Source organism: Lygodium microphyllum, chromosome 29 (genome assembly GCF_053477565.2).
Source record: "Lygodium microphyllum isolate KBCC chromosome 29, Lygodium_microphyllum_v1.1.10, whole genome shotgun sequence".
Classification (NCBI taxonomy): domain Eukaryota; kingdom Viridiplantae; phylum Streptophyta; class Polypodiopsida; order Schizaeales; family Lygodiaceae; genus Lygodium; species Lygodium microphyllum.
The window spans coordinates 18,693,937-18,713,501 of NC_141163.1; the positions used below are offsets into that span (position 1 = coordinate 18,693,937).

Consider the following 19,565-nt stretch of genomic DNA (forward strand, 5'->3'; position numbering starts at 1 on the left):
TAACAGGTAGCTGCCCTATTTTGGACAGATCTGGAATTGTTTAAAACAGTCAATGGCTGAGCTAAATCAGCTCCAAATGCATCTCACATAAGAGGCATAGCATCCACAAGTAATCCGATATCAATAGACATTAGTAGAAGCATCACATAAGCCATAGGCATATAAATACATGTTGTCTCAGACCTAAAATCTGTTGCAAAATATTCTGTCATCAGAATTTGGCAAATCCGACATCACCATCACGTCCGAGCGTGTCAAAACCCTAACTTAGACTCTTACATTTCTTGAATCAGGTTCCGAATGCCCGAGATATGACAAAAAGAGTAATTTTTAGACCAGATTTTGAAACAGACGCAAAAAAAAAAAACGTGAGATGGCTGGGGGGGTTTGCTATCCCACATATCAACAATGGGGCCTAAAGGGGACACAAATGGGGGCCAAAGGAGGCCTACACCAAGCCTCAGCAAGCCTTGATAGATTGAAAGCAAGATCCATGTGAAGGAAGCTCCAAGAGGTGTGAGCTATGGCTGCCCACAACCTGTGAAAACCCTGTTGAGCTAAAAACTGAGTGAGAATGAAGATCTTATACCTCATGTGGAAGGCCGGGATGAGCTCTTGAAGACCTGCTCTGATACCAGTTGAAGGGGATGCAATGGCAGTGGAAAAGGAGAAGAGGAAGATGCGGGAGAGAAGAGCATATACAATGTAGGTGATGTCCAACTAAACTAATAGCCTTATTGCACTATCATATTATATATGAATAAAGAATGGGCGGTCACAGTATGCACGGGTAGGCCCAGAGGCCTTTTACCCCAAAACTGTAACAACCAATCAATTGGCTTGTATAAGAAGGAATGGGCAAGTAATATAAAGAAAAAAATGCATTCATTATCGGTTGGATCTATGGAATTCAATTAATGTTCATTGGCTACCCATGGATTCAATTTTCAGAAAGATTGGATTAAATATTGTTAAGAAATGACTGCATCAACAAATTTTGGCCAAATTCAAATAAAACTGACCAACCTCTTTCAAAGTAATATACAACGTTGGGTTGAAGTACCAAGAGATCCAAAAGATGCAACTGAACAATTTAATTCGAACAACAATGGAGCGTCAAACTAATAAGATCCTAGAAGCTCTACGTTATTTGTGCAAAGTATGATCAAACACATGTTAGAAGAAGCTTTGTAGCTAGTAGTAGCTCTATGTATGGAAGGTCGTGCATTTCAAGAAGATCAAATTTTTGCTTTGGAAAGCTCATCTCAAAAGGCTACCTACTGGGAACAAACTTAGGGCCCAAGCATTTGCACCGTCTACATGTCCTCTTTGTCATTTGAAAGAATGATCAATTTTCCCACTTGTTCTGAGATTACAAGAGAATTAGGCAATGCGGAAGAAGTTGTAAGGATTACTTGGAAGTAAGCGCTATTAGGATGTAAAGGGTGACCCTACGGTTAACTTGTTTGCAAAGGAAACGATAGATCTTATATTGGAAGCTTTGGTCGTATGTGGAGTCTTGTATTACTTCCCTTGCGATATTCTTATATTTTTCATTTCTAAATACATGAACGTGATTATTTCAAAGATATGCAGCACTCATGAGTCTGGCATATTGGCTGATCCTGATTACTCATGAATCTTGCACATTGGGTTCATATTTTAACAGAGAGATTCAAAATCATCGTCGTCCTCTACGAGCGCATCATCTCCTTTGTTGCCATCATCCTAATCCGCATCATCAATATCATGTACATCCAGCATCATGAGCATCAAGATGAAGGTCTCTTTGACAGAGGATTTCATATAAGAGCCTGTCAGGGAGCTTATATCTTTTCTGAAAGTGATCCTGTGGTCAAATTGCAAAACCTACCATCAAAAGATTATGATAATCACCTTGTGATTATACTTTATCTAATCTAATGCTAAGCCCTCACGAATTTCGAGATTTCGACTCCCAACTTCTCACTGCCTTCTAACTTCCAACTATGGTTCTTAGAGTAATCCTTTCCATTACAAATTTTGGAGTTGTACATTCCAAAGGCTTTATATGGTAACCATCCAAATTACAAAAGATTGACCATTTTTCTTTTTCTTATACAAAAGCATGTTGATTTTCTAAAATACAGCTCAGTTAGTGGGCAGGTAAAAATTCTCTTCCACCTGAATGCAGCTTGCCATGGTAGTTATGGTCAATTGTGAGCAATTATAAGTGTTTTTTCATCAAGAAGATCATTCACTCCATTATTCATAATGCTCTATTTGATTAAGATTTACCAAAGGCCCACTTAGGGAAGGTATACTTAGATACTCACGGGAAGGTAGGTTGGGAGATGTGACCACATGGCTAGTACTACAACAGTACCAAAAGCCCCCTTAGGGAAGGTATACTTAGATACTCACAGGAAGGTAAGTTGGGAGATGTGACTACATGGCTAGTACTAGAACAGTATGAATGAGGATTAACATACAAACCTCAGTTTGTTCTTGTCAGGGAGATGCAATTGACATGCTAACTCCACCCCTCAGAACAAAGTGACTGTACACAAATGTCCCATTGCAAGTTATTGAGCTTATGGTCTCATGCATTATCCATACATCAAACCTTGGGAGAATGATCAAACATTTTTGCACTCCAAAATAACTTGGTTTAGGAGGTTGCAAAATTATTGGCCATTTAAGTACCCATGCATGAGCTTACCTTGAAGCCCATTTAAAGGGGGCCCTCGCTCTAATGTAACAGTTTCTAGAGGCAAAACCGCTTGTTTGACTTGCAACTATTTGCACTAGAAGACATGCAAGCATCCTTTTCTGTCCATGTTGTCTTACCAGCTCTTGATTGATCTCAGCCAAAGCTCTGCAGTTCCTCTGCAGCACTAGTGCCTTCATCCATGTAAGTATCAGGCTTGTCAGCTAGTCTTGGCTCTTGTTCTCTGCAGACTGAGTTCTCACCTTCACCCACGCTTTCTTCCCTCTGTGCTTCACTTCCTGACCCATGATGCGAATGAGCAGGAGCACTCAACTGCTGCTGCTGTTCTGTGGTGTTGTGTAATGGCCTGTGGTGGCCATGAGGGAAACTCAACGGACTGTAGCTGAATTCAGCCTGTGTCTGTACAGGAAGAGGCTGCTGCACTGTGGACAAGTTCTGACCATAACCTGAAGGGGTGTGATGAGCAGCATAGTCTGTCGGAAGCCATATCCCACCAAGCACAACTACCTGTGGGGAAGATGACCCCATTGCATTTTGAGATAAGGTTGCCCTCCTTGAATGCAATCGGTACTTCTGACAAGGAGAGATTATTTTGTCAGAAAATGCTGAGATCAACATACAAATGTGGAAGCATGTAGAGTTGTAAAGTGCTGCAACCCAAGGATGCATATACCAAACATTAGGCAAAGCAGAGCTACCCAATCCAGAAGAACTGAAGGACCTCAAGGACGACAATGCCAGAAGTACCTGAAGATGACTCTTGACCTCATCATTCGTAAGGCCTTCTACGTTCATTACTTCTCTGATCTGCTTTGGAGTTGCCACTGTAGTGCACAAACAGGAAATATATCACAAACAAGTCTTCCTTTTCTATACAAGGAAAGTTATAAGGTTTGCACCAAATGTATGCCGTATTTGCATAAAAATGTTAAATAAGAAACTCACCATCACACCCACCCAGTTGCATCAGAGCATTGACAAATAGACGATGCAATTCAGCAGACCAAGACCTTCTTGCCTTGCGACCAGCATGAGGACCATGGTCCTCAGTGTTCTTTGCGTCAGTCGCGTCATTCTGTGAAGCTTCTTTCACTAGTTTGGCATTTAAGGCTGAAGAATGCCCCGGATTGCTGCAGTTTTCAAATGGGGATGAAGGACTTGATTTGGATTCTTGAGAGGCAGGACGAACCATATGATCTACATTGGGGCCATTGGTGGCTGTGACCACAGGCTTTAAGGGTATAGGGTGGAATAGTCGATTGTCTTTGGAGAAAGGTACAAACGCCCCAGTTCCCGACTGGCTACTCGAATAAAAGTATGGTTTTGAAGCTGAGGTAAAAGCATCCTCAATTTGATGGAAAGCTCCTGTTGTGATGCCAGACACAGATTTCTGCACGTTGGTAGAGGAAAATCAGTCAGTAGAGATTTCCAAGTCCACATTGGCAGTGCTAAAACAGAATCAACTATTAAACAAATTTGGGGCGCAAAAAAAAAGGGCTTGTGTAAGCACTCAAATGGGATTATAGCCAAGAAAACATGATACCTCTTGAGAAAAGGTACTCTGCATACAAGACTCTGCCTCAGTCATCCGGCGACAATCGGTATGATCCTCGACTGCATGCCAGCAGATCCTTTTCTGCCTCATCTCACTCTCATCATCGGTGCATGCATCAGTTCGTTTACTTTGAGGAACGATGCTTTGTAGCATCTTTCTGCTGCTACCATTAGCTTCAGTAGTCCTGCTTTCCAATGTGGAACTATTTGCTGGAAGTTGAGGCAGTCTGAGTGACACTGACGGCGTGGCGCAACCACCCAATTGCTCTTTGGAAGCTTCAATGGCTGCAGGGAGCCAATTCACAGCACACGAGCCATGTCACCATGTGCAATTTGGCATAGGCACACAGAGCCTTACTTTATTGTAATTGAAAATCGGGCAGCTGCCCTAAGAAGACGCATTACGAATTTCCTTACCCTTGTGCAGCAGTTGCATGCAGAATGGAAGCTCTCTTTTGAAGGCTTCTATCTTCCTGCGCTCGTCCTCCAGAGCTTTAAGATAGTCTTCAAGCCTGCGCATTTTCTCCACATGATGATCCGCGTCCTTGAAGCAACCTGCAGAGGCGCTGGCGCTGAGCGAGGACCGACACTGCAGGACGAGCTCCGTGGGAGATGCCATGATTCACAGCAGAGCCTGAGAGAGAGTGGGAAATGTGGCAAGAAAGACCATGAGGGCGAGATCCTTTGTCCGCAAAAGAGTCTTGGACGGGCAATGGGGAAAGGCATGAGAGGACTCAAGGAATAGAAACAACTGTTGGGAGCCTAGAGTGGGAGCAGGGGATAGGGAGTGTAAAAGGTGGGGGGCGAATAAACAAGGGTGGAAAGGCAAACTTGGAAGGAAGGAATAAAGGGAATTAGCGTATGAAGGGGAGAAAGCGGTGCGTGTGCGTGCGCGTGTGTGCGTGAGAGAGAAATAGAGGGTGATGCAATGCAGGAGGAGATTAAGCCATGGCTGCTCTGATCCCAAAAACCCTAATCAGACAGAGAGAGTCGGGCAAGAGGGAGGTAAAGTGGGAGGGGAAGGAGGAAGGGACAAGGGAATCACACACAGGATATCTGGTTGAAGAAGGAGGGATCAAGAGAGGGTATATTACTTACACATAGTGCCATCAAAAGATCATCAAAAGAAGGGCTAGCCTGCCTATGAGAAGAGAGAGAAGGAACATCAAGAAGAAAGAAGAAGCAGGGAGGAGAGGGAATAGAACCTCAGAAGATTCAAACGACAGTACCCCCCGCGGGATATTCTGGAATAAAGTGGTGGCCTGCCCGCTGCTGATGTGGACAGGCCAACCAGAAAACGCCTCGCCCGCGGTTTTCCACGTGGCGCGCTGTCACGGCCACGTCGGAAAATGAAAAAGGTCAGTGCGCACAGAATCAGCAACAGAATAATCGGTGGGTCTAAGGCGCGTTGCACACTGGTGTGCCCGCAGACAGCAGCATGCAATGAAGGGGCGTGGAACCCAATCCTCTCCAGCAGGCAACATCCCCTGGGCCCTGCCCGAGGGGACTCGGGACTCGGGAGAGAAATCCACACTCTAAAACTGTCACGCTAACGTCGAGAAGAAAGGAGTAAGCATGCTTTTGAAGGACATCATACCTATTTTTGGGTCCTTAGCATGTATTTTACTTTTGCTTTTCTAACATGTTTCTCACCCTCCAAAGTTCATCTATATCTATACTACATTATTATTTGAGCTACAAGTTCGGGAGGTGTCGAAGCACTAGGGAGCTCCCGAACCTAGCTCCCAACCCAAATCAAAGTTTACATGTGCCATTAATTGCTTATATGATTGGGGGCTGAGAGAAATATAAGTGATCATTAATCTCTCACATGATCGGGGGCAAAGAGAAACGTGGTCTCTTTCCACCACCTCCTCCTCTCACTCACTCTCACTCTCACTCGCACTCTCAGGCAACACGTAAGAGCAGAACAAGAGCATCAGCAGTGTGTAGGCAACATGCAATAGGCACAAGCAGGCAGGTCAGTGCCCCCCCCTCTCTCTCAGGACTCTAATCCGGTAGTCCGACTACCACAGTCTCCAGTTTGGCACATAGTCTAGTCCGACAACCATGCAGTCTCTCTCTCTGTCTCTCTCTCTCGACAGCAGTCTCAGTCCGTGGGAGGCAACACAAAGTCAACAACACACACACACACATCGACTCTCTCTCTCTCTCTCTCTCTCTCTCTCTCTCTCTCTCTCTCTCTCTCTCTCTCTCTCTCTCTCTCTCTCTCTCTCTCTCTCTCTCTCTCTCTCTCTCTCTCTGTGCGCCATAGGACTGGGCCAAAAGAATCAGGGGGGGTTGATCGCAGTGAAAGGCCTCTGGACCAATAAGAGGACTCTGAAAGTTGGCATAGGAAATGGAATATGCCAAAGGTGTAGTATCCAGGTAGAATCTATCCTTCATTTGTTTCTTAATTGCTCTCAGAATACTAACATATTTTGTTTATTGCAGGTTTTAATCTTGAAGTGGCACCCCACTAAGATCACTTGGAAAGAATTATTGTTAGGGGAAATTTATGGTGTACCCCCCCCCCCCCCCCCCCCCCCGCTCTAGAATTGGTTGAGAAGTCTCTATTTGTGGAACATATGGATATGCAGGAATAAAATGGTATTTGAAAAGCAATTTGTTGATCCTCTCTGGGGTTTTAAGTCTGATTTGTTTTTGCAGGATGAAAATGAGGCAAATAAGATCATTCAACAATGTGAAGACATCAAGAAAGACATCAAGAAAGAAGATCAGGAGATGGAGGTGGCAGCCATGATAGCAAAAATTAAAAAAAAGGATGCAGAATAGAATCATGAAGAATGAAGAGAAGACACCTTCTCTAGGGACTGCAGTAATAGAACTAAGTTTAGGAAAATACAAGAAAAGCTAGCTCATGCTTTTTTGGACTTGTTCAATGATAAAGATATGGTCTTTTTTTATCCAGGTTGCTCCCCTGTAATGGAGCGTGAATTACTACATATCTTGTAAATTTTCCTTTTAATACATACTTAAAGCTTCCTACAAAAAAAAAAAGAATCGGGCGGGCGAGGGGGGGGGGGGAAGAGACAATGTGTTAGTTGCCCAGGCACTTGGGGGGAGACAAGACAACTGCCCAGCGACTCGGGCCGAGGGGAGCTGCCTCGCGTCTCTCTCTCTCTCTCTCTCTCTCTCTCTCTCTCTCTCTCTCTCTCTCTCTCTCTCTCTCTCTCTCTCTCTCTCTCTCTCTCTCTCTCTCTCTCTCTCTCTCTCTCTCTCTCTCTCTTAGGAGGACTTGGAGGGCATGGGCCATTGGCCGGAGATGGCGGGGAGGACGGGGGGGCCGCCATTGGCTAAGAGGACAGGGAGTTGTCAAAAGGAGCAGGCCAACGTGAGTTGCTGCCCGCCAGTGCCATGAGAGGGGAAGAAGGCTAGCACCACGAGGAGCCTCTGTCGTCCCACGACAAGCCTTTACCGCCCTAGATAACTAAGTCATATGTTAATCTGTTAGTATCCTAACTAACTATATAACTAAGTTAGTTAGGATACTAACTAACTACTAACTGACTAATTATAATGTATAGTTAGTAAAATATATATAGTTACTACTATATATATAACTAACTAACTATATATATAGTTAATTATATAGATATAGTTAGTATCAAAAAGATATTATACTAACTATAGTTAGTATATAGTTACTATAATATATATAGTTTATATATATAGTTAGTTATATATATAGTTACTACTATATATATAGTTTGTGTGTGTGTGTGTAGTTAGTTAGTTAGTTAACTAGTCTAATTTTTTATTAGAGTAGTAAGTTTTTTTGTTGTTTTAATTTTTTTAAATTTTATTTGCGGTAGGTTTAATTTTGTTGTTTTGGTATAAGTTAAGGGGTTTTAATTATTTTTATTTATAGATTTAGTTAGTTAGTTAGTTCATTAGTATAATATATAGTTAATAGTTTATATAACTAAGTTAGTATACTAACTAACTAACTACTATATATTAACTAACTACTATATATATATAGTTAGTTATATGTATTGTTAGATTAGATTAGTTGGTTTAATTTAGTAAGTTAGTATAGTTTAGTTAGTTAGATTAGATTAGTTAGTTTAATTTAGTTAGTTTAATTTAGTTAGTCAGCTAATCTACTTTTTTTATTAGAGTAGTAAGTTTTTTTGTTGTTTTAATTTTTTGTTTTATTTTATTTGCGATTGGTTTAATTTTGTTGTTTTGGTATAAGTTAGTAGGTTTTAATTATAAATAAATGTTTAATTTTATTTGTGATTGTTTTGATTTTGTTGTTTTTGTATAAGTTACTAGGTTTTAAATATTTTTTATTTATAGATATAGTTAGTTAGTTAGTTAGTATACTAACTATAACTAACTATAGTTAGTATAATATATAGTTAGTTAAACTACTATATATATATGTATATATATATATATATATATATATATATATATAAACTAACTACTATATAGTTAGTAATATAGATATAGTGGTTGGGTAAGTTAGTTATTAGAGGGGGATGGTGAGAGATTAATAATAATTGTAAGTTAGTCATTAGTTACTTAGTTGGTAGGTTAGTCATTAGTAGCTTAGTAGGTTAGTTGTTAGTAGCTTAGCTAGTTTTAGTGGTTAGGTAGGTTAGTTAGAGTGCATTGTTGTAACTTAGTTACGTGTTAGTTATGGGGAGAAGAGAGAGAGAGAGAGAAAGGGAAAGAGAGAGAGAGGGAGAGAGGTAGGTCGGTTTGCTTGGTGCAGTTTAATTTATTGGTGTTTTGGTTTTCTTGATACAGTTTTGTTTATGGGATTGGTCATTGGGGTAGTTTTTTACAACTATTATTCAGGTTGGTGATCTCTTTCTCTCTTCCAGGTTGTACTTTTGTTTTGCTGTGTTTGTTAGTTTATTAGTTGTTTTTATTGGTTTGGTATGTGGGTTGGTTAGTTAGTTAACTAATCTACTTTTTTTTAAAGAGTAGTAAGTTTTTTTGTTGTTTTATTTTATTTGTGGTTGGTTTAATTTTGTTGTTTTGGTATAAGTTAGTAGGTTTTAATTATTTTTTATTGATAGATATAGTTAGTTAGTTAGTATACTAACTATATACTAACTATAGTTAGTATATAGTTAGTATAATATATAGTTAGTTAAACTACTATATATATATATATAGATAGACTAACTACTATATAGTTAGTAATATAGATATAGTGGTTGGGTAAGTTAGTTATTAGAGGGGGATGGTGAGAGATTAATAATAATTGTAAGTTAGTTATTAGTTACTTAGATGGTAGGTTAGTCGTAGTAGCTTAGTTGTTAGTAGCTTAGTTAGTTTTAGTGGTTAGGTAGGTTAGTAGAGTGCATTGTTGTAACTTAGTTACGGGTTAGTTATGGGGGGGAGAGAGAGAGAAAGGAAAATAGAGAGAGACAGGGAGAGAGGTAGGTTGGTTTGCTTGGTGCAATTTAATTTATTGGTGTTTTGGTTTGCTTGGTACAGTTTTGTTTGTGGGATTGGTCGTTGGGGCAGTTTTTTACGACTATTGTTTAGGTTGGTGATCTATTTCTCTCTTCTAGGTTGTAATTTTGTTTTGCTGTGTTTGTTAGTTTATCAGTTGTTTTTATTGGTTTGGTATGTGGGTTGGTTGGTTGGTTTTTTGTTACATTTTTGTTTCTTAGTTGGTTAGTTAGTTAGTAGGTTGATTAGTTTAGTTAGTATGTTAGTTGGTCATGTAGTTATAGAGAGAAATCTATATGATATTAGTTAGTTTGTTAGCTATTAGTAGGTCCCGTTGTCTTCTCTCACCTCTGTCTCTCCTTCTCCTTCTCCTTCTTCTCTCTCTATCTCTTTGTCTTCTTTTTATTATTATTATTCTCTCTCTTTCTCTCTTCTTTTTCTCTCTCTCTCTCTCATCTCCTTCTTCTCCCTCTTCTCTCACCTCTCTCCTTTTTCTTCTTCTTTATTATCCCCATGCTCTCTCTCTCTCTCTCTCTCTCTCTCTCTCTCTCTCTCTCTCTCTCTTGGTTAGTTAGTAGGTTGGCTAGTTTAGTTGGTGGGTTACTTTAGTTTAGGGTTAGTTAGTTAGTTTAGTTATTTACTATATTATTGTCTATTAATATTTGGTTATTTAGTTAGGTGGAGAGAGAGAGAGAGAGAGAGAGAGAGAGAGAGAGAGAGAGTAGCTTGGTTGTGTTGGTTATGTTGGTTAGTTAGTGCATTGCTTGGTTGGTTAGGTGTAGAGAGAGGGAGAGGGAGAAGCAAAGAGAGAAGGTTAGTTGAACTTTGGCAGAATTAGATATGGTAGTTTTCGTTGTTTTTAAATTTTGAGAATATTTTATATATCCCTTAAGGTTAACGCGTGCTTTTTGCCTAGTATGGAGGCTTCTGCAGCAAACAAGAATATGTCTATAGAACAGTGCACTCCTAATGTGCAAATGAATGTACGCAAAATAAAGGAGTTCACAAGGAAGAAGGCAGTTTGTCGTGCACTTAAGCATGTTGGAGGGCATGATAGCTCCATTGGTTCCTTGAGGTTTACTCGTCACTTGGATGGGATTGAAAAGCAAGTGAAGACACTATTTCACGTCAAAAAGCTTTGATTTCTATTTGTGAGAACATTGGTGACCGTCTACAAAGGATTGAGAGAATGTTGGAAGATAAATACGAAGGGCACCTTGCTGATGGAGTAATGATAAAGGGCGAGTTAGAAGAGATTAGGGGTTATATAGGTGACATTTATGAACATATCTAGAAAATTTAGTGGCCAATTGGTGGATCTTTGGACGATCAAGAAGAGAAGTTAAAAGACCTTCTTAATAGTGCATGTCATATAGAGGATGGAGTATATGAGTTGATTGCTCACAAGAACGAGAGCTTGGTTGCACCGAAGAACATTGCTCTTGATGTGCAACTTACTTCTTTGAGAGTTTATCTTAATAGATTTTCAGCAATGTTAATGCAGGTGAATCACTGTGTTGGCTCATCTTCTGCCACTGGAGAACATTGCCCTTGATATGCACCAGAGAACATTGCTTCTTTGAAGAGTGGTTCACAATAGGTTTTTGGCAATGTTAACCAATTCTTCTTTGCCATGGTTTTCTTGGTATATGTAATCCCTACAAGAATTTTTAAATGAATTGTTTGATGAAAATCTCTATTTTGAAACACATTGTCTGTCTCTTGCAAATTATAAAATTGCTTTTAAACCATTTTAATAGTCCCTTTTTCTCTCTATTTCTCTCTCGATTACTATACAATTTTGCTCATGTGCTTTTGTAACTTAGATTAGATTAGACACATAGAACGATTGAATAATTGACATGTTGGGAAGTTTTGTATAGTTTAGTTTTGCAATCAGGGTACATATGCCTCTCTTTCTTAGTGGGTTGGTACATGTGCCTCTCTCTGTTCGTTATTGTGAGTTGGTAAGTTATTATAAGCCATCTTAAAATATTGTCCTATGGGATTGGCATCAATAAGTATTTTGAGACTTAGAACACCTTCCTATGTAGGATATGTTCTTTTCTCTCAAGAATGTGCATATGTACATGAATGAATATCCATTGGCAGGGCCTTTAGGCAATGCATGGTTGGCGCTCGATGACTCCCATGTGTGCATGATGGCACTCATGTGTAGCATACATACATTCTTTCGTACACTTATGGTTGTGAATGTGTCTATCGCTTATATGTTGAATAGCTTTGAGATTTATTTGTTGTATGACTCTTATGTTCTCTTTAAATTTTGGTGTAGCCATGGAACAAAGCAAAGCCATGGGAGATATTCTTGACATAGTTCTTTCGACTCCATTGAATGTAGTGGATTCGGTTGAATTAAGCAAAATGGCAACGACATCATCTCTTCAACACTTGCCAGCTTGGAGCCATTCACATGGGCATGGAAGATAGTTGCTTTAATTGTGCTTGCATCAAAGTGCTGTATATATTTTTGGAGATGATCGTTTATATATTTCATTGTAGCCAACGTATGTGCTCTAATAGAATAAATGTGTGAAAAATGAAAGAGGTGGCAAGGGGACAAGAGACCCATGTTGCTAAATGTACAAGAGCTACAAAGATTCAGAGAAACACGAGGGCTACGTCAAGTGCTTCGGACTTTAAAAATCTTGAGGCCAGGATGAATGAGTTGATGGAAATGCAAGCGGGTTTATGTGCGCGTGTTGATCATGCACTTGCCATGTACTCGATGGAGTTACATGAACAGGCTAAAGGTCTGTATGGTATTGTGTGTGAGACAAAGCACATGCAGGGTGTTCTCCAGCAAGTGTCGATTGATCTAGGTGGTGAAGTAAGGGCACTTTCAGCAATTATTAATGATACAAGTAGATTAGTGAATCTATTGGTGAATGATATGTGGGCTTCGTTTTGGGGGCTTGGAGATGACCATGAACCTATGATTTGCCAGAGGGGTTGTCAGTTGCCGTTCTTGTAATTTCAAATGAATGTTAGTAGGTTTAATGCATTGATGCAACAATTGAGCCATCAGATGAATGGTCGCATCTAAGGAGAAAGAATTGCTTAGGGTAGAACTTATAGGTTCAGATTGTCTTTCATATTTTAAAGTGCTTGGGCTAGCACTTTTTGTGATAATATACGCTTCTTTTTTGTAAATCCTACATGGAATGTGCTAAGGTGTGCAACACTTTTTGATATAACAAAGCGTATTTGAGTAAAATGTATTGAGTGTGTATAATGTGATGTCTCTTTCTTGAGGTTTACATTGAGCAGTTTTGATAATCCAGTGATGGGTAGTATATTTACATTCAATGTATTGCGTACATCAAATGTACGCAATACATTTAGTTTTGAAATCAAACCATGCCTTTAATAAAGTATATTGATAATCGTATCTGTGGTTGCATGTTTACTTTGTTTGTTAGTTAATTGAAATGGATCAATTATGTATGTGTTTATATCTAAATTCTCAATCTCAACAAAACGGCTCACACACACACACACACACACACACACACACACACACACACACACACATTGGCGGGCCGAACGTCTTTGTAGACAGATACATTGACATGGCTACAAGCATTAACTCAAATACATTGACTTGTTAGTTAATTGAAATGGATCAATTATGTATGTGTTTATATCTAAATTCTCAATCTCAACAAAACGGCTAACACACACACACACACACACACATACACACATTGGCGGGCCCAATGTCTTTGTAGACAGATACATTGACATGGCTACAAGCATTAACTCAAATACATTGACTTGGCATTGTGTGTCTTTTTAATCTTTAATATTTAAATATTAAATTTGTTTGTACATATATGATGAGCCATACCTTTGATGGAATTAGTTGATAACAAATTTTGTGGCCATCCAATCGATATGGGGTGTTTGCAGCGAGCAACTAGCAAAGACTATGTGTTGCATGTTCATAGGGATGTGCTTATATCTACAAGGTATGAGCAATGGTAGGTTGCTAGGCTCAGGGCACTCGGAAAGGGATTTTAGATCATGATAGACCCATTTGTAGGGACATTGAAAACTTGCCTCTTCATTAGGAGATTCTAAATGGTCATCATGAACTAGGCTAGCCATAGTTTGGTATAGACTTGGCTAATGTTTTGCAATCAGTGGAGAGAACCATTAGGGGATTTCAAGTCCGACGACAATTTGGTGTGTATTTGACGAATGCTTTGCCATCGGTGGGTGGTTGCAATGGTCTTAATCATGTGATTATCGAGTCACACAACCATAATGTTTCAATGTTTAAGTGTGAGAATGGGAAAAATCATAATGGAGTGGTTTGTGAGAGTGTGTCTCACCATGTTGAAATTGTAAATGGGGATAATGAGCCAGTTGGACAGCATGTTGGTATAGATTTGGCTATAGTGCATGTTGATCGTGCTGTGCTTGATATTTTTACATCAACATATGGTTGTGATTTTGGGAATCACCACAATGTGGAAAATTCCGTGATTAATGAGTCACGTATTCATAATATTGCTGTTTTTGATCCCCAAAATGGTGGATTGTGCTCCATCTTACATGCTTTGCCTATAACGAATGTTCACCCAGCAACATCTGTACTTCTATTTCAAGAGCCAGATGTGCATTCCATGGGAAGTCTGTTTGAAATGTGTGAGAGGTGTATGCCCCGAACAACTTAGTATGCTTAACAATTATGATATTTGCTTGTTTTCGAGATTTAATAGAAAAGAGAATGAACACTTAAAGCTGAAAATGAAAATTACTCACAAAATTACAGCCATAAAAATGTAAAAGTAATGGAGACAAGATTGAGGGTTGAAGATGGGCAACCCCCCCCCCCGAAGGAATGTATTTCTGCTCAACCCAAGTCCCTTAGGGAAGAGCTTAGTTACAATCAACCTGAGAGTGAGAAGAAGTAATTCTCACTCTCACAAGATCATGCAAAGATGTACAAACACACATGCATTATCTATTATGCAATGATAAGAACTGATTTCTTTACAGTATGAGAGAAGAAAAAGGGGAATTCAGCCTTTCTCCATCGTTAATCAGCAGTACAGGGATAGAGCTTGCTTCTTGTAACTAAAATAGAATAAAGAGCTCAAGAAGGAGGTGCTGTAATGAATTTACAGGCTTGCTGTCTTGTAAAATAGCAGTGATAGAAGAGGGAATATGGAGGAATTTGATAATGGAGAAGTGGGGGATGATGATGGGGATGGATGGGGCCAGTTTCTGGCTATCTGTGGGTGCTGTACATGAGTTTACAGCAAAGAAAAATGATGCTCAATGAAGAAAAACGAGCTCTTATTTATAGGAGAGGGGAGAGCTAGTACAAAAGGGGAAAGTGGAGTAGCACAAGACAAGTGTCCAGCCACATGTCATGAGATGTGACAAGTGGTGGGACACTTGGAAACTTGTGTGACAAGTGTCTTGACACTTGTCTCTTCTTTATGGCCTTCCTTTTTGGGTTGAATACTGTCAAGAATAGAAACAACCAAATTTAGTAAGCACAGTCAGAGTACAGAACTTACTATTTTTAGAATGAGATCCCTATTTTTTAGGACTAGCATTTTTAGGCTAATTCGAGGCTCCTAAAATTTCCTCCTAAAATTTAGGGATCTCCTAGAATTTAGGGACCCCCCCAATATGGGTATCATATGAAAGCTTTTTCCGTGTACATCGCAAAAATGGTATCCGAATCTTCATGTGACTTTCCTATGCAAAGAAATGTGCATTTCAAGCTTTCAGCCCACACGTGCACATTATACAAGCATTTCATGATCATGCCATCTTGTTGATTGTAATTGTCTGTTCTGGTGGATCTAGCCCACACTTCAAGGCATCAATCCTTTTTGTGTGTGAGTCTAATCCTGATATGCGTGAGTTCTAGTCACAGGCGCCCAATCGGGTCAAATAGGTGGAAGTGTGAACTATCTTTTCTCTAACCCACCGTGTGGGTCCACCATAACCTGTGACCACTCATCAGTGGCCAGCTCCAATGCACTTTTCTTTATATCTAATTAGTGCAAAGGAAATAAATTTAATAAATCATTATATAGATAAATTAATGAAAAAGGATACAAATTCTGTTTCTATAGAGTTGTGACATATTTTGTAGGATGAGGCTCCTATGACCCATTGATATTCCTTTGAAGCAGTTGATAGAACTTTAAGAGATGTTATGAGTTGTGATAAGCCATTTGGTGGAAAAGTTATTTTGTTTGGAGGGGATTTTAGGCAGGTCTTGCCGGTTGTGGGAAAGGGAACACGTGAGGATATTGTTAATGCTACATTGTGTTACTCTGATTTGTGGCATTATATAAGGGTGCTAATGCTATTTGGGAATATGTGAGTGTCAACAACTAGTAGTGTAGTGGACAATGGGTTCATCTGTTGGATTCAAGGAATAGGGGATGGAGTGGGTATTACCGAAAGTTGTGATAAGTTGTGTGTTCCACCTAGTATGGTGTTGAAAGGGCAGTCTATCGAAACCTTGATTGGAGAGTGTCTACAGCGATATGTCCAATGTGGGTGACTACACATTGTATTTTAGTGAGCGGCCTATACTTGCCTCGCGGAATACATAGGTGGCTACTTTGAATGATCATGCATTGCAACTATTACCAAGGGAGGTCAAGCAATATTATAGTGCAGATTCAATTGTAGAGACTGATGACTCATTTTTGTACTCTGTTGAGTATTTAAATACATTGGACCTTGGAGGTGGATTTCCTCCTTATTTATTGTTGCTGAAGATAAATGCATCTATCATTCTTCTTAGAAACCTAAACCTAGGAGGGGTATGTGTAATGGTATGCAATTAATATGTAGAGCTTTCAACAAGAAAGTAATAGATGTTGAGATAATAACAGGGGAAAATGTGGGCAAACGAGTTTTTATTCCCCGGATTACACAATTGCAATTTATTGTGAAACGGAGGTAGTTTCCCATCCAGTTGGCATTCACTATGACAATCAACAAGTCACAAGAACAGACTCTGTCTATTGTTGGGCTTTATCTAAAGGCACCAATATTTACACATGGTCAGCTGTATGTTGCATTTTCAAGGGTAAAATCTTCGCATGGTATGAAAGTCGTATTGGGTGAAAATGATAGGGATATGACCATGAATATTGTATACAAGGATGTTCTTTGAAAGGTGCAGTAATGTGCATTGTTTTCTTTGCGGAGATGTAGTTATTGACGACCATGTAGAGACACTGGTTTTGCATATATGTGAATTGCTCTTTGTGCCCTGTTTGGTTGGCATATACTCTCTTGAAAGTAAATTATTTTTCATATTTCGCTATTTATTTAACTTTTGCATATGCCTACCCTAGAGTGACATTATTACCCAGCTTTTGACTATCAAAAGGAGCTATAGTGCACGTTGCGCGCAGTAACGAGTGATGATATCATAAGGACACTTACAAGGGTCATCGAGCGTTTATATGATGATGTCAATATTGACATCAAGCTCCCAATTTTTATTGAAGTTATACATTGTGGATGCACAAAATGTTTTCGAGTGCATATGTACGAGGTTGACCATAAGAAGAGATTTCAACGCTCTTGTACTGATAAGATAAGGAGGCATTGGTTTAAGTAGGGGTTCAAGCATTTGGGTTATTTTGTGACGCTACATCAATATTTATCAGTACCTACTGAATGGTTCACAAATGTTCGACCAGGTATTACTCTTACAAGTTTTAGTTGCATGTTGCACTTTGCTTGCATTCCCAAAGCTGCAAATCCTAAACGCATATTGCATAGATTAAAAGATGAAATTGTTTAAATGCATCCTTGTCTTCCTCGCAAGAAAGAACAAGCGCATAATGCATTTAGGCAATGATTTCCTAGATATGATTCGTAGGAAATAATCGTTAACATCCGTTTTAGAATATTGTCTAAAGAATTGCATTGTATGAAAGGAAACCATGAACCTACCTGTTGCATGCAAGGATGCTTGCATTCTTAAGTTGGGTTAAGTGCCGCTGAATGGATTAAGTCAACAATAGCCTTATGACATTGGTCATGCATGAACTTCTTTATCGAAGTTGTTTTAGAAAAAGATGCATTTCATATCAAATCATGAATTCAATGCATGGGACAAAGGGTTATAGATATAATTCTTGTTGAAACTCAACGTAGGTTTTTATATGAGTTAGCCTGAATTGTCTATCATTATAGATTAGGCAAGGAAAATAAATGGTCATTGCAAACCTTATAGTTCCATAGAAGTAAAAGTCTATGATTCACATACTTGCATGGAATGCTGCATTTTGAATTTATTTATTTGAATCTCTTAGGAAAAGTATTTGCATCTCTTCTAAGCAAAGATCACTCTTGTCGCAAGACAATTAGATCGTTTTAGGTAGATCACTTGTAATGGCATAACCCTCAAGGGATTCGTAAAAGCTTAACTAGTTGGTACGATGAACACTTCAAAGTGCTAGGTAGGGATTAGTACGTTAAAAATTCTGCCTAGTATCGCACTTGGGATGCCAAGTCAAGACTTCCAATCCCAAAGATCCTACCCACATTCATAGAATGCTAGGGTTAGTTGAACGCCTATGCAAGAACGATCTAGGGTTTTTACCCTAAGGATTGAATGACCTAATACTAGACTTCCGATTGAGTTTAGAAACCCTAGGGTTGGCCTAGTAAGGTTAGGGTTGGGTTGGGTCAAGAGGACTCCCAAACCCTACATCTTGATCAAGCGTATTTCTTGACCAAGAAACACTGTTTGATGGGAGAAATGATCCCACAAGTTAGGTGCGACACTTGTGCAACAAGTTGAAACGTCGCATGGCTTTGTGTTTAAATCACAAGACAAATTTGCCACTCCTTGGAACAAGGTTGGCAGGTTCTAAGTACAAGTTAATTTTGCAAGAGGATGAGTAGTCATCCTGCTATATCACCTTCTGTGAGGCTGAGTTGCCAAGTTAGGGTAACTATGAATTACCTAGCAAGCAATTGACAAATCAAGTTAGAGCGACAAAGTCGTCAGGATTTACTATCTTAATTTGAGGAACCTAAGGTGTTGGTTAATTTGGATTAATAGAGTATAAACCCTAACCCAAGGATAAAAGGGTAAACAAACAACAAAACCCTTGGGATCTTGCCAAGTGGCAATATCTTGTTGGCCAAAGGATTATGTTTGTATAGTTAGGAGCACTGTTTGTACTTCTTTGCTCAATGAACTAAAGATGGAAAAATAATTAATGCTTCAGGTTGAAGGCCTGGAGGGAGAGGCAGCATCAGTTACCCCTGACTAACTGCCTGACCCTAACCAAGGGGGTTGTTAGCCGCACAGGTGCTACTTGGAGCATGAGGACGCTTGGGTGCCAGGGGGGCTCTGGCCGTAAATCCATTGTCTCCGGGTCCTGCACAAAGAGGCCAATGAGACTCGGGATTGGATCTCGAGGCCTGCATACTAGTCTACGGGCGGAAACTTGGATTAGTAATCCCTGAGGATTGCTGGATTAGCCTTCGGGGGGATTATGGATTAGCCTTCGGGTGGATTATGGATTAGCCTATGGGCTGGATTATATGATGTATTCCAAAGACTGATAAATAAGATCAATTGTTGAAAAGGAACTTGTTTGACATTGTTTTTCTATGTCAATGCTAAATTACGTGAAGGAATTGGTAGTTCATTAAGGAAGCTGTTTTTGTGTGTCAAACTAAATGTGGTAGGTAATTAGACAACTAAAGCAGCCCCAAGGAAAGTGCGGTGGATGTGGCCATGGGTCCGTCCTACGGATGGGTGGTCTTGGTTGGCTAGGAACTTTTCTCAACAGAAGTTGATAGCAAGGTAATGATGACTTAGAATCTA

General features: G+C 39.6%; 1 protein-coding gene across 2 annotated transcripts; it reads right to left on the bottom strand.

Annotated features, from left to right (window-relative positions):
* Window positions 1-1,529: 1,529 nt before the first annotated feature.
* LOC148010420 (transcription factor HHO2-like) lies at window positions 1,530-5,423 on the bottom strand. 2 transcript variants are annotated; one of them, XM_087672066.1, is made up of 5 exons: window positions 4,682-5,423; window positions 4,254-4,549; window positions 3,656-4,100; window positions 3,458-3,534; window positions 1,530-3,280 (listed from the first exon to the last, which is right to left on the bottom strand). In XM_087672066.1, exons 1-5 carry the CDS (start codon window positions 4,881-4,883, stop codon window positions 2,846-2,848), a joined length of 1,455 nt encoding a protein of 484 aa, XP_087528192.1. In that variant the 5' UTR covers window positions 4,884-5,423; the 3' UTR covers window positions 1,530-2,845. The 2 variants fall into 2 exon arrangements, with proteins under 2 accessions (XP_087528192.1, XP_087528191.1); XM_087672065.1 differs by having other exon boundaries at window positions 1,531-3,283; window positions 4,682-5,422.
* Window positions 5,424-19,565: the final 14,142 nt, after the last annotated feature.

What these genes read in the sequence shown, in the direction of transcription:
- LOC148010420 (XM_087672065.1), bottom strand. Translation starts at nt 4,883, where the DNA reads ATGGCATCTCCCACGGAGCTCGTCCTGCAGTGTCGGTCCTCGCTCAGC. An exon ending in AGAGTACCTTTTCTCAAGAG is followed by an intron (nt 4,101 to 4,253) that starts GTATCATGTTTT and finishes ACCAACGTGCAG; the next exon opens with AAATCTGTGTCTGGCATCAC. An exon ending in GCAACTGGGTGGGTGTGATG is followed by an intron (nt 3,535 to 3,655) that starts GTGAGTTTCTTA and finishes TGTGCACTACAG; the next exon opens with TGGCAACTCCAAAGCAGATC.